At 35.7% G+C, this 14083-nt stretch overlaps 1 protein-coding gene across 1 annotated transcript in view; it reads left to right on the forward strand.

The window, feature by feature from the left end:
- The window catches only part of HCN1 (hyperpolarization activated cyclic nucleotide gated potassium channel 1), a 390472-nt gene that overhangs the window by 272224 nt on the left and 104165 nt on the right, over window positions 1-14083 (forward strand). The window contains exon 4 of the mRNA XM_011286847.4: window positions 7702-7920. Within this exon, the coding sequence (XP_011285149.2) occupies window positions 7702-7920 (219 nt within the window). The remainder of the gene's footprint in view (window positions 1-7701; window positions 7921-14083) is intronic.

Here is a 14083-nt window from a genome sequence, read left to right on the forward strand (position 1 = left end):
GCAATTCTAGGGGACATACTTCCAAAAACAAAAATGCTCAAATGAGTACTTAAAAACAAGGATAGCTCTATTTCAATCACTAATCAGTGTAAATCTTGCTCCTAATGTCTATCCATTGTTACCATACTTCAGCACCATAAAATTGATAGAGAACAACAATTTATTACCCTGACTCTCTTCTCTTATACACAGATTAAGTAAACTCATGTTCAATTGAAGGTACACTTTGGAATTGGTGACCTGTTATGCTACACTTCTTATGACTTCAGGCAGATTATGCTCAGCTGTATTCCTTATCTTGAGAACTTCTTAATGTATCTTTGTATCTGATTGGCATTGCTGAAATTGATGTAAATGATAAGTTTATTCAGTGGTTGAAGAAGTAAATTGAAACTGATCAAAATTTGATACTTTAGCTGTTGATGTAGATATTTCTGAGTCAAGTTCTATATATCCAAGTTTGCTTCTATATATCCAATTTTGCCTACTTAGATTCATGCTTGTATTTGATTTCAAATGATAAAGAAGAATTCATTCAGATGTTCAATAATGGAATATTTTGTCCTTCTAAATTAATAGAATTTTGGTTCATATAAAGATGATGGACCAGAGAACTTTTATACCTGTGGCAGAATACTAAATGGCTTAGTTTGAGTTTGACTATCCTAAGTCAGAAGGTGTAGGGAACTCTAGAGTAAACATTTCTTTTCTTTTTTTGTCATAGCCCTGATCCAAATTAAGTAACGGTATAAACAGTGTATCAAACAAATGCTTAGAAACTAGATTAACCTAGACTATAAACCTAAAATATATTTTTTTCTGTATGAGAGTTGCCAGATGGAATAATCAAATTTACTTATATATATTCTTGTTAATTGGACTCAATATGTTTTCCTCAAAAAAATAATTACATTCAGTGATGCCTCAGTGAAGTGATGACTTAAATGAGCAAACTCTTTGAATAATAAAAATCTATAAGGAACAGTTTGTTAGTAAATCATTGCCTACATGAAAACAAGAGAAACCCTGATTAAATCAGAGCTAACAGATATTTATTTCCTTTCAATAGGATTCAAGTCATATGGGAGTTGGTAATATTTGGATCATATGATAAATCACGTGGAGTATATAGTCTTCCCATTCATGTTATTATTATTGATGTAGACTAAAATACAATAGAGTCATTTTTTTAAAAAAATGAAAGGAGAACAGCCACATAATAAAAGAAAAAAGAAAAGAAAAGAAACATTCCTGGACCTTCACCATGCCCTATCAGATCTAGTTTTTCCTTCTTATTTTTTTTTAATTTTTATTTATTTTTTAGAGAGAGAGAAATAGAGCACAAGTTGGGGAGGGGTAGAGGGGAGGGTGACACAGAATTGGAAATAGGCTCCAGGCTCTGAGCTGTCAGCACAGAGTCCAACACAGGGCTCGAACTCGTGAACCATGAGATTATGACCTGAGCTGAAGTCGGACGCTCAACTGACTGAGCCACCCAGGCACCCCCAAGTTTTTCCTTCTTTAGTTCTCCTCTTTGCCTGATGTTGATTTTCTACATTAAATAAGGGTTTTCATGTGAGATTTGAACTGATCAGTTAGTCTTTCAGCCTAATATTTTGCCTGAAATTATGAATATAATGTTTATAAAATCAAGAGCAGTGTCATGTAATAGCTAATAGTATGGTCTCTAGAGTCAGATTGGGTTCAAAACAATGAATCTTCCACTTATAAACTTGTAACCTTGGGCAAGTCACGATGTTCTCTACCTCAATATTATCATTTATCAAATGGCAATAAGAACAATCAGATGAAAGATTGATTAGATCAATACAATAATTGGTGCTTTGAGCAGTTTAGAGCCCTTCATGTTGTTACCATCACACTGTTTTTCAAGGATAACCCCATGTGTGTGTTTTATCGCCATAGTCAACCTACCTTTCTGGCTTGAGCTTTTTGTAGCTGGGATTGTAACGGTGGATGGTGCTGGTGGGGAGGGGAGGAGCCAATAAAGAAGATGCCGGTAATGGTATAAAATATCATTCTTCCATTTAGGGTTCTTTCAGCAGCAGCCTCTGAATCACATGGTTGCTGCTTAAATACTGACATTCCACTGTGAGGACTGGGTTGGCCCTCATGTACATGATGCACATAGACAAAATTCAATGTGTAAAGAGAATGATTCTGGTCTTGTAGAATAACAGAAAAGATCCCTACACCTGATCAGTCTCCTCTGTAAAGAAAAGCCTAAATTGCTTGAATCTTTCTGAATTTTCCATAACCTCCTGAATTATTCTACTTTCCTTTTTCTTTTACCATTTCATAAAAATCTTATATGCTAAATTCTATAGACCTTATCTCTTCAAAATTATTTATGGCTGTTCTTGTTTTATACTTAATGCTTTTATGCTATTTCACTTTTCATTTCACCTCCCTTAGGCTTCCAATAGCTTTTGAACATAGCTTTTCTTTAGTCATTGTTAAATCCATCTATTACCTCACCACGGCTGTAGTTTGGGCCATATAATTCCTTCTTTTTAATATTCTTTTGTTTATTTTTGAGAGAGAGGGTGGGGGAGAGGTAGAGGGAAAAAGAGAGAATTTTAAGCAGCCTCTGCGCTGTCACTGTAGAGCCTGACTTGGGGCATGAACTCATGAACTGTGAGATCATGACCTCAGCCGAAGTCAAGAGTCTGTCACTTAATGGACTGAGCCAACCAGGTGCCCCTGAGCCACATAATTGTTTGCTGTGAGGGAGCTTCTCTGTGAATTGGTGGGGTGGTGGGGGGCACTTAGTAGCTTCACTACCCTGTACCTATTAGATGTTAACAGGACTTCCTCCAGTTATAAAAACAAAAAAATTCAGCAATGTTCCCTGGGTGACAGAATCATCCTCAGTTGAGAACCACTGTTATATAAAAATAACATATCTCAAAAACACTTATATATGAATAATCATAGATTCAGGGAAATCTTGTTAACCAATACAGAAAGTTCAGCAGCTCACAGGGAAATTGTAGATTTATTTTCCTACATAAAGTAATCAAAATGTTTGTATGGCAAATTATATCATTAAAAATAAATAGGAAAACAGTAAATTAGGAATAGACATTTAAAGCAAATAGTTAAAGAATTGATATCCAGTCTTCAACTATGTATTACAGATTCATAAGAAAAAAACAAGAATTTCATCAGAAATGAGAAGTCCAGTTGGTTAATAAGTATATGAAAACATTCTCAAATTCTTAGTCTGAGAAATGGAAATAAAAATAACTGTGGGCCATTATTTCTCACTAGAAAAGGTGATGAAGTGTGATTTTACTTGTTTTTGGAAAAGTTACAGCCTTTTGAAACATTCTGGCAATATATTTCAAAATCAATTGAAAACTTTACTCTTTGACCCAACAAACACACTCCTGAGAATCTATTTGATAGAGATAAAAGTTATGTGTACAAAGTTGTTTATTACAGAATAGTTTATAGTGGCAAAAACTAGAAAACAATAGAAAAATAGGAGAATTAACTATAACAAAATCAACAATGGGTAATTGACATAGTTACATGAACACTAGATTATTTGGAGGAATTTTCCTGTGATAAAAGCTAAATGCAGGGAAGTATATATGATATGATCCATTTTTGTAGGGAAAAAAAAAGCCAGAATCTGTGTGTGTGTGTGTGTGTGTGTGTGTGTGTGTGTGTGTGTGTGTGTTGGGTATGTGCCTAAGGAGATAAATGAAAATGAACCTAAACACACATTCTTACTTTGGCTATTTTCTAACTGCATTCCTCTGGGAAATTGAAATGCTCTTCTCCAGCTCCACTTACCGTTTCCCCTCAAAAACAAAGAAATAAACAATACAAACATAATTAAAATGCAGTCTCCCCTGGACACCCCATTGGCTTTTGAATTATTCCCATTATATCTATGTCCATCAAGATGCCTTAACAACATGACTATGCCCCTGTGTAAGGAAGGGACTCTTGCATTAGATTTAACAGCACAGTCAAAATGTATTTATTCACCCTTTTTTTCAACAACAGTGTTTTCAACAAAAAAATATTTAGTGTGTCCACCGAATCATGCAATTTAGAGTTTAACATGATCAATGAGACATAGCCCCAGCCCTCATCTAGGAGTAGATGCCAGGCAAATGAGAAGATCATCATGTACCAGATGGAAGTCACCACAACAAGGGAATTGGAGTCCCAAGGGAGCCCAGAAGAGATTTAAAGCCAGTGAGATACAAACAAAGCTTATTTTTTCTTTTCTGTTCGTTCTTTGAATAGATCTTAGGAATTAAAGCCTTTGCAACAAATTCATTTTTAGTATATCAGTGTATTACTGAGTTGAACTTCAGGAAGTTTAATGTCACTTTAAATAACATGTATATTCAAGATTTTTATAGAACACATTTCTTTGTTCGTTGAATACTCCATTTCTAGTTCCTGGAACATCTAGAATTTGGGCAACCTTAGGTTTATTTGTTAAGTATAGCTATGTATTTTCATGTGAGAAAAAAAGTATAAGGAATGAATTTTATTTCTCAAAATGAAAACTTGTGCGTGGGTCCATTATACTGTATGCATAGTATAATATGCAAATAATTTTCATTTCTTAAAATTGAATCTCATTTTTACACCTGTGTGTGTGTGTGTGTGTGTGTGTGTGTGTACACATGGATTGATGTATGGATGGATGGATGGATGGATGGGGCAACATGACCTTATTTTATAAGTAACAATGAATTTCACTTTAAGAAACTTAACCCTTTCAACCAAACGGGGCTGGTTATTTTTGTCAGCAGCCATATGCAATTCCAAAGTTTATGAGGTTGGGTGTTTCAGCTTTATCATGTCCTATTTTTCCTAATTGGATAACTCCATTAAAACATGAACAAAAAATTATCTATGTATACTCAATATATTTTTAAATAACTTAAAATTTTCCAATAATTTAAGAGCTAATTCGACAAAGGCAGGGATATCTTTGTGTGTATGTGGGCATGACCATTTAGTTGCATAGGGACCCACTTCCAGAAGGACCTTGTGCTTGTTATAAAGCTCCGCTGCTGCTATCTCGATATTCTCAATAACTTTATCTGTGAATTTATGTTCTGTAAATGAAGTTCACTGGGACAGTGGAGCATGAACATGACCATGAGCATTGGAGCTTCAGGGGGCCACTCTGCATACACAGGTTCAGACCCGCAGGCAAAGCGGGCAATGCAGAAGCCAAGCAATTGGCCTGACAGCAAGGTGCACATCTGCCTGCCTCCGCAGTCTGGGATGCTGTGTCCCCAGTGTGGCCAAGCCAGAACTGGGCCAGATTACCAGTGGCAACAGCAACCCCCAAAGCAACAGCAGCGAAAGCAGCAAGTGGAAGAGGTAGGAGCGGCTCCCCCACTGCCGGCAGGGACAGGAATCTTGGTGAGAGGACAGCTGCCTATCAGTCCCAGGATCCCATCCCTGCAGTATCTACACGAACATTAAATCTGCCTAAATCCCAAAATAATGCTTGCATAACTCAGATGGTAAACTTTGTCAGCAAATTATTACAAAGTTAAGGTGTATACATGGATATTGCAATAAAGCACATCAGGGAGTTATTAGAATTTTTCACAGTTTACAATGTCCAGTTTTGAAAACTCCTGCAACATTGCAAAGCAAATATCCACCAGCCTAGAAATACAGATTAAATTTAAAGATCATCGTATTTGATGGAAAATAACACTATTTTCATATGAAACTCTAAATGAACCGATGAATAGCAGAAAAAGGATTTTTTTGTATAATTTTACCTTATAATTGAAAATAAAGGAATAAAATACATAAACAGGTATTTTGGATTATATACGAATTATGAAACTACTTTTGGTTTCTTGCACAACCTCAGCGAGTTATAGGAAATGTCAGAGGTAATATTAAAATGTCAGTGCATACATTTACATTAAATTCAACATATAGACAGTGTAAAGGATCTTTGTTGTGATGGAATTGTTCTGTATCTTGACTGTGGTGAGGAATACGCAAACTTATACGTGCGTTAAAATTGTATAAAACTTAAGTACACACACTAACAAGCACCTTAAATCAGTGAAATATGAGTGAGATCAATGGATAGTACCCATGTCAATTTCCTGGTTGTAACATTGTACATACTTTGCAGGATGTTACTATTTTGGATGAAAGGTGCATGGGTTCTCTATTATTTCTAAAAATTTGCATGTTAATCTATACTTATCTTAAAGTAGAAAGTTTAATTAAAAATCACATTCATACATGAAACTAGTTTGTATAGAGTTAAATCTTCATTGAAAAATGTTCCATTAGAATCATCAGCTCCAGATGTACTAAAATTTATGTTAAATCAGAAATTTATGCCAATGTTATCATAATCTATAGAATATTCTAAGTAGTTCCAGTAATAGGTGCATCAACAGAAAGATCTTTCTTAAAATTTCTCAGAAACTATCAGAAATTATTTGTGATCTTACCTTAGCCAAAACAAGTGATGTCACTTACAGTTTTATAGTTGAAAATGAAATTGCTAATTGTAAAAATGTTGATGACCTAAGAAATGGATTTGCAGAAAATTAAACCAGAAAAATTATATGATCAATATATCACAATAATACAGTATTTCTATTTATCATATTATATATAACTATGACACAAAAATATTATTTTTTGAAATATATAAATTTATGTTGTTATTCATCTATCACTATTACTATCATAAGTAATAAAATATTTTAAAGGAAGATTTAGTATCTATTATTATCTTTAACAGCACTTTTTTCTTACATTTTGAACTAATGGATCCCAAATTTTCATTTTGCACTGGACCTCATAAATTTTGTAAGTCTTGGGCCAGGAACTTGATACAAATTGATCCAAATAGTCCTTTAAATTTTATCAAAGGGTAGATAAGATATATTGAATAGCTTATTTTTGTAGAATAGAGTTTGGAGTAAATTTTTGAAAGCTTTCAGAAATTGCATCCAGTAACTAATCTCAGAAGTCAGCTCTTTTTTTTCCAGAGGGTTTGCCAAGATATTATTTTGCTTATTTTATTTTATAAAAAGCCAACAAGATTCATCCATCATCAATCCTGACATTTGAATCCCAATCTACATTACCCTGAAAGAGGACTTCAAGGAAGTCTTTCCATTTATCAGACCTGCGTTGCCAAAATGTTTGTGTATGTTTCATTTAAGAAGTATAGAATTAAGGACTATGCAAATATATCCATTTGGATTTTAAATGTAAACATCGTAGTTTTGATAAAAATTCCTATACATAGACCCATCAACTTCATACTTACCTGCAACATTTCTCATCTTGCAAATACGTTGCAAGAAAATGACCACATTTCCTTGAAACTTTGGAGTCAGTCTATCAGCATTCATTCTCGGCATTTTTATATGACAGTCACACCATTGTCCCAAAAGGAATTTTAGTTTTAAAGACAACAAACCTAAAACTGACTGGAATGCATATATTATCAGTCGATTATTTCTGTTTCCTAGTGGTAGGCAAGTTTTGGAAACCGCAGGTCATTTGAGTAGCAATTAAATGTTCCATTACAAGGATGTTTCTCCATACTCGTTACTCTATAATGTTTTTGTGTACGGGTCATACTCACTTTTTATTCTGCCATCCTAATGACTCAGCCTGTTTTCTCTTTCCCTTCTCTTCCAGAATGATTCGTGGGGAAAGCAGTATTCATATGCACTCTTCAAAGCTATGAGTCACATGCTGTGCATTGGGTATGGAGCCCAGGCCCCAGTCAGCATGTCTGACCTCTGGATTACCATGCTGAGCATGATCGTTGGGGCCACCTGCTATGCCATGTTTGTCGGCCATGCCACGGCTTTAATCCAGTCTTTGGATTCTTCAAGGCGCCAATATCAAGAGAAGGTAATTTGTTTCATCACTACCATCTCCAACTAGCTAGTTTGTAAATTGAATTAATAGTGTTCACAGTAACTAAACCATTATTCTGTCAAAAACATAATGAAACAAAATGGATAAAACAGGAAAACACAGTCTGTTTTGATATTTTAAGGTTGCTCTAAGATGCTTGCTATATAGTTATTTGTTTTCAATTTATTTGTTGAATAACGTTTTTAAATCTGAATTTACATTCACAGAAAAAACAGTTACATGTTTCAGAATGCATTAAGCTGATTTAAAGTATTATCATCGATCACGTTCTATCATACTTCCACAGTAAAATAATATAACGCCTCCTCTAATGTATGTTAGAAAAATGTTAGCGATTAAATGAAAACAGGCAGCCATTGCACATGTCCCTCTGTTTCTCTGCATTACAATCATAATTTATATTATAATCCATATGCTTAGCTGAACATATGTTGCTCTTATATCTAGATAAGTCACCACACCCTCTAGTCTTAAAAATGCATATTAACAGCTGCTGTCGTGCATTCTTCTGCACAATGTGTTAATTAAAATGATTGCAGCTCTAAACTTTTCTCAAGAGAGAGAAAAGTAAATATATGCAATGATACATTCATTGGATTTTTTTTTCATATGCTGAATTACTTTCGCTGGGGCTAAACTTTGGATAGTCAGACAGTAACTGTATACTCGACCAAACATCCTTAACTTTTTGACAGATAAAGAGTATTTCCTAACTGAAGGAAGATTTCATACTGCAGAAGTTTAGTTAAACATGGCAAACTATATAGTATACACCTTGCCAAAGAGCATTTCTCGAAGCAATGGCTAAAATAGTTCTAGAATAATTCTAGTGAGTGATAACCAGCTTAGACTTATAATTACTTACAAAATAGCCAAAGATTGTTTCAGTTGTTGTTTTATTTACAGACATTTTCAACACTATAATCACACAATACGAGAAAAGGAACCCAGATACTTTATTTCCCTTGAATGTAATGACACTGCCATCGACTACTGCGATGAGCAAGTTGGTATTTTGTTACTGAAATAATGAAGAGGTGAACCACCAAAATTGCTTCAAGGTTCATTTTAAAATAAAGCCTCCAATTAAACTGGAAAAAAAAACAAAGCACATAGTAAGGGAGAGGAGACTTCATACAATGGTGACTTTGACTGAAAATTGTATACTCGAAGGAATTTGGGCTAACATAATGGGGATTTAAGATAAGATTGCAGCAAGGTGTATGTTGCTATTATACTGTTTTTTTCTCTTTCAGTTGATACTGCTTTAGAAAAAAATGCTCTTTTCCCATCTCCTTCTCGCTGCATCATTGGTACCTATTTTTCTTAAAACCAAATCTTCAATTTCTGGTATTGCGTTTATTACCATTGCACTGCATGTTAGGTGAATTCACTATTTTTGTTTTTAGACCTGCTTTAAAGCCAGGCTTAGGGGCGCCTGGGTGGCTCAGTCAGTTAAGTTTCCAACTTCAGCTCAGGTCATGATCTTGTGGTTCGTGAGTTCGAGCCCTGCATCAGGCTGTATGCTGACAGCATGGAGCCTGTAGCCTGCTTGGGATTCTGTGTCTCCCTCTCTCTCTGCCCTTACCCCACTCGTGGTCCGTCTGTCTCTCTGTCTGTCTCTCTCTCTCTCTGAAAAATAAATAAACATTAAAAATTAAAAAAAAATAAAAACAAAGCCAGGTTTAACTTGGAAACCCAATTAATTCAACTACGCAATCATAGACATTTATAAGCAAAAATGTTATGATGCCTGCAATAATAAAAATCGTCAAGTTCTTGATATTACAAGGGCTTAATAGAAGGCAAGCATACTGAGGTAATCCTTTGTTACTTTTTTGACATATGGTACAATCTACACAGAAAGAGCTGATTATAAATATATATATATATATATATATATATATATATATATATATTTCCTTATTCTGAATGTTTCCTAAACTAGAGTTATACAATATATGACCTTTTAAATGTTTTCAAAGTTCATCAAAATTGTATCATATATCAGTGTTTAGTTACCTTTTTTTGGCTCATTTATATCCCATTGTATGGATATAATATATTTGTTTATCCATTTATCAGTCGATGGACATTTGAGTTGTTTCCTCCTCTGGCTGTTGTGAATAGAGCTGCTGTTAAAATTTGAGTACAAGTGTAATATGAGTATCTGTTTTCATTGCTTTTAAGCATGCACCTACGAGTGGAATTGCTGGGTCATATAACAATTTTATGTTTATCTTTTTGACAAGCTGCTTTTTCTTGTAGTTAATATTTGTCTTTAAGTGTATTAGAACCATCTCCATGGATGACTGTAAAATTAATATCGATATTATTTTCACTGATGTTATTTTTCATCAAAAATAATTTTATATTTTTGAGGCAAAAGAAAGAGCTCCAATACATTTTATAGTAGTCATTCAGGTTGCACTGGTTCAACCCACCTAATCTGGCCCCAGAATTCATTCCTCGACATTGTCTGTTGTCTCTCCATCACTTGCCCTACAGTTTGGCTGCAGTAAAAGTATTGATCAAAGCTAGTCTAGTGCACTACTGTATGCTCTAATCTACTGCAAGTTATCCAGCCTACTGTGTATGTCTGGAATCTCAGGGTCATTTAATTCTGTCTTCCTAGGGAACATCTGTTCGTTCTTGCTTTCCCAACCTGAAGTCGTTCTATCATCCTAAGCAGTAGCATTAGGTCCTCTGATTTTGAGATCCTTATCTACACAATTTCCCAATGATAGTAATCTGAAAGGGCTAGAGTGTCGTCATCATCATCACTGTCACCACCATCATCATCATCATTATTTTCACTCTTGACCAAAAAAAAAATATGATGTAGCATTGCAGATTAAACTCTGACTTGAGTCACACTGTATGCTGCTGATTTCATGGGGTATCATGTTTTGTATTCTGATATTTCAGACAGCTACATTTTCCCCTTCTGCCAGATAAGGTGACTTTAAAGCATGAGACAGGTGGCATTTAAAATGTGCCTCTCCTGATGCTCTGCTCTGGATTACTAGCAGGCTTCATAGTTTCTGTAACTGGGATATTGAACAAGCTCAATTTCAGAAATAACCAAAAGCAATCATATTTTTTGTCTCCAACTGTTTATTTAACAAAAGGGTCATTTTTTTCTGAACAAATAAAATTCCTCCAAGATCTTTTTGGGGCTAGACCAGGAATTAGAACATACTCCATAGGCTCTCTTCTCTCTCCTGTTAGAAGCCTATTAGGAGCTACTATTTGTCACTAGGGAGAAGACACAAGGAGGGATTAAAGGGAAGGGAAGAGGCAGTATTTTGTTGTTGTCGTTGTTGTTTTTAGTTTATTTATTTTGAGAGGAGAGAGAGAGAGAGAGAGAGAGAGAGAGAGAGAATATGCATGCACGGGAGGGACACAGAGAGAGAGAGAATCCCAAAGCAGGCTCCACACTGTGAGTGTGGACCCCGATGCGGGGCTTGAACTCACAAACCATGAGATCATGACCTGAGCTGAAACCAAGAGTTAGACGCTTAACCGACTGAGCCACATAGGAGCCCCAGGAAGAAGCAGTTTTAATCCCTTGCTAGATGTGTTATGCTAGTGTTCTTTGATGGGTATGGCAGATGATTAAAGCTGACACTTCTTTATGAGATCCTTTGGGCTCTTCAGGTAACACCCCCTGAGTCTCCCTCCTGCACTTCCTTAGTCCTGTGAAATCCGGAAGTTATCTCCAACCTCCTTCTGCTCTGGGCTCCTTGCTTTGCCAGGTGGTACTCTTGGACAGGACCCAAGATGTAAAGCTGGCTCCCTGTGTGGCTCAGATCTGGTCCACAGAGAAGCACTCCTGCGTCCCTCTCTTCACCCATCCCTCAGTGTTCTGCCTCCTACCACCAAAGCGACGAGGATCCTGTGTCTAGCCTTCCCCAATTCTTTGGCAGGAATCAGACCCTGTCCACAAGTTAATTCTGTGTTCTTATACATGACTCCCAACAATATGATCTTATTTCAGAGATACCCAAGTGGTTTTCTTGAAGGTGTCTCCCCAGGTAGAGTGTTAGAAGGTAGCCCTCCCACCCTCTATCCCAAAGGGGGCTGAGAAAGGGACTCAGAACAATCACTCTCTCTGAAGAAACCTGCTCAGGAAAATTCTCATTCTACCTTCTTGACGTCTGTGGAGCTCTGATGGAATTGAGACCTCCTGGAGGCTTTATCCTTGCATCACCATTTACTTTTATAAACCAGCATATGAAAGACCACTTTATACAGGCTGTTTGTAGTTAAGTTCTGGAGGAGTCAAAAGTTATGTGCAGATTTTCAACTGTGCTGTGGGGTCACCACCCTTAACCCCCATGCTATTTCAAGGGTCACCTGTACATATAAATGTTCCCTAGTCAACTGTTTGGAAATGTTGATTGAAAAATTCATCAGAGTATGGTTTCTTTGGATAAATGTGTGCACCTTGAACATTTAATTTGTTGTCTCTGCCCTCCGTGCCAAACCCCCCCCATGTATTTTTAAGTGGTTAAAACGTACTTTGGGGGCACATGAGTGGCTCAGTCAGTTAAGTGTCCAGCTCTTTATTTCGGCTCAGGTCATAATCTCATGGGTTCATGAGTTCGAGCCCAAATTGGGCTCCATGCTGACAGCCCTCCCCTGCTCATGCCTGCTCTCTCTCTCTTTCAGAATAAATAAACTTAAATAAAATAAAATAAAATAAAATAAAATAAAATAAAATAAAATAAAATAATTGTATAAAACAATTAAATTAAAAATTAGATATTTGGAAAATACCTATCTAGAAAAACTCCCCAAAGTATGCCTGGGTGGCTGTTAGTTAAGCATCCAACTTCAGCTCAGGTCATGATCTCACAGTTTGCAAATTCGAGCCCCACATCGGGCCCTGAGACAGCATGGAGCCTGGAGCCTGCTTGGAATTCTTGGAATTCTCCCTCTCTCTCTGCCCATCCCTTGCTTTTACTCTGTCTCTTTCTCTCTCTCAAAAATAAATAAACATTAAAAAAAAATTTTAGAAAAACTCCCCAAAGTGATGAGTATTCCTTTTTTTTTTTCTTTTTTAACTGACGTTGGGTAGTTACTCTCTTTTTTGATAGGTCTGCAGTTCACCTACTCTTCAGGAGATGAAACTGCTTTTCATCATCCTGTGCCTTTGTACTACTGCAACTTAGTTCTAACACTTGGGCACCTCCAGGGAGCCTACTACTATTTTTAGACTTGTCACTCGCCTTCCTGTCATATAATTATAGTAATAGCAGCTTTTAGGTGTACAGTTTTCCCTCTGTAATAAGGAAGAATTACAACATAAAACACATCATGAACTTAGAATAAGAAAAACTTTCAACTCACCTTGGTAGACGTAATGTACATGAAAGATATTTAATGTAAAATTTGAATATGACTGAAGAATCATGTTAATTATATGAGGAAATTATCACATTGAAATACCTTTATACACTGAATAGCTTCCTGAATCCAGGAAGCAGAGCGTATAAATCCAAGACAGGTGCAGGAATGATTTGTTTAAATAGACCATGCTTTCTAATGGTAGAGCCCAAGACAGTGAGCCAGTGCTACTCCAGGCTTCAAATATTGATTATATTATATAAATTTTTAAAAATTACATATTCTCAATTTAATAATGATAAGAAATTTAAAAGCTAAATTTATCCAAAAGAACAATGATACAATTTTCTTCATCTTAGCATGGGTTTATATGACTCTCATGAAAGGCCCTTTGGACTAAGAAGGTATGGTTTGATAGAAGTAGTTTCTCACTCATAAAAGTGAGTTGTATGTAATCCTATATGCAGCCATATTGAATTATACAGTTTTATGTAATCATAGCAACAACATAATATCCTAAACCTAGTCGGTCCAGGAAAATGTTTTTTTTCTTGATTTTAATTCATAATCCATAAATCCTTATTTTTTCCTTGTAAACGAAAAACTATTAAGGGGACTATCGCATACATTTCTTAATCCATAGAAATCTTTTTCTTGTTTAATCAGCCTAATCTCCCAAAGTTGTGTAAGCTAATGGTATGACCAAAGACAAAAAGCTAAGCACCAAGACCTCCTCTCATTTTCAATCCACTCAAATCCCATTTGCAATAAAGAGATTTCACAT

Source organism: Felis catus, chromosome A1 (assembly GCF_018350175.1).
Source record: "Felis catus isolate Fca126 chromosome A1, F.catus_Fca126_mat1.0, whole genome shotgun sequence".
Lineage (NCBI taxonomy): Eukaryota > Metazoa > Chordata > Mammalia > Carnivora > Felidae > Felis > Felis catus.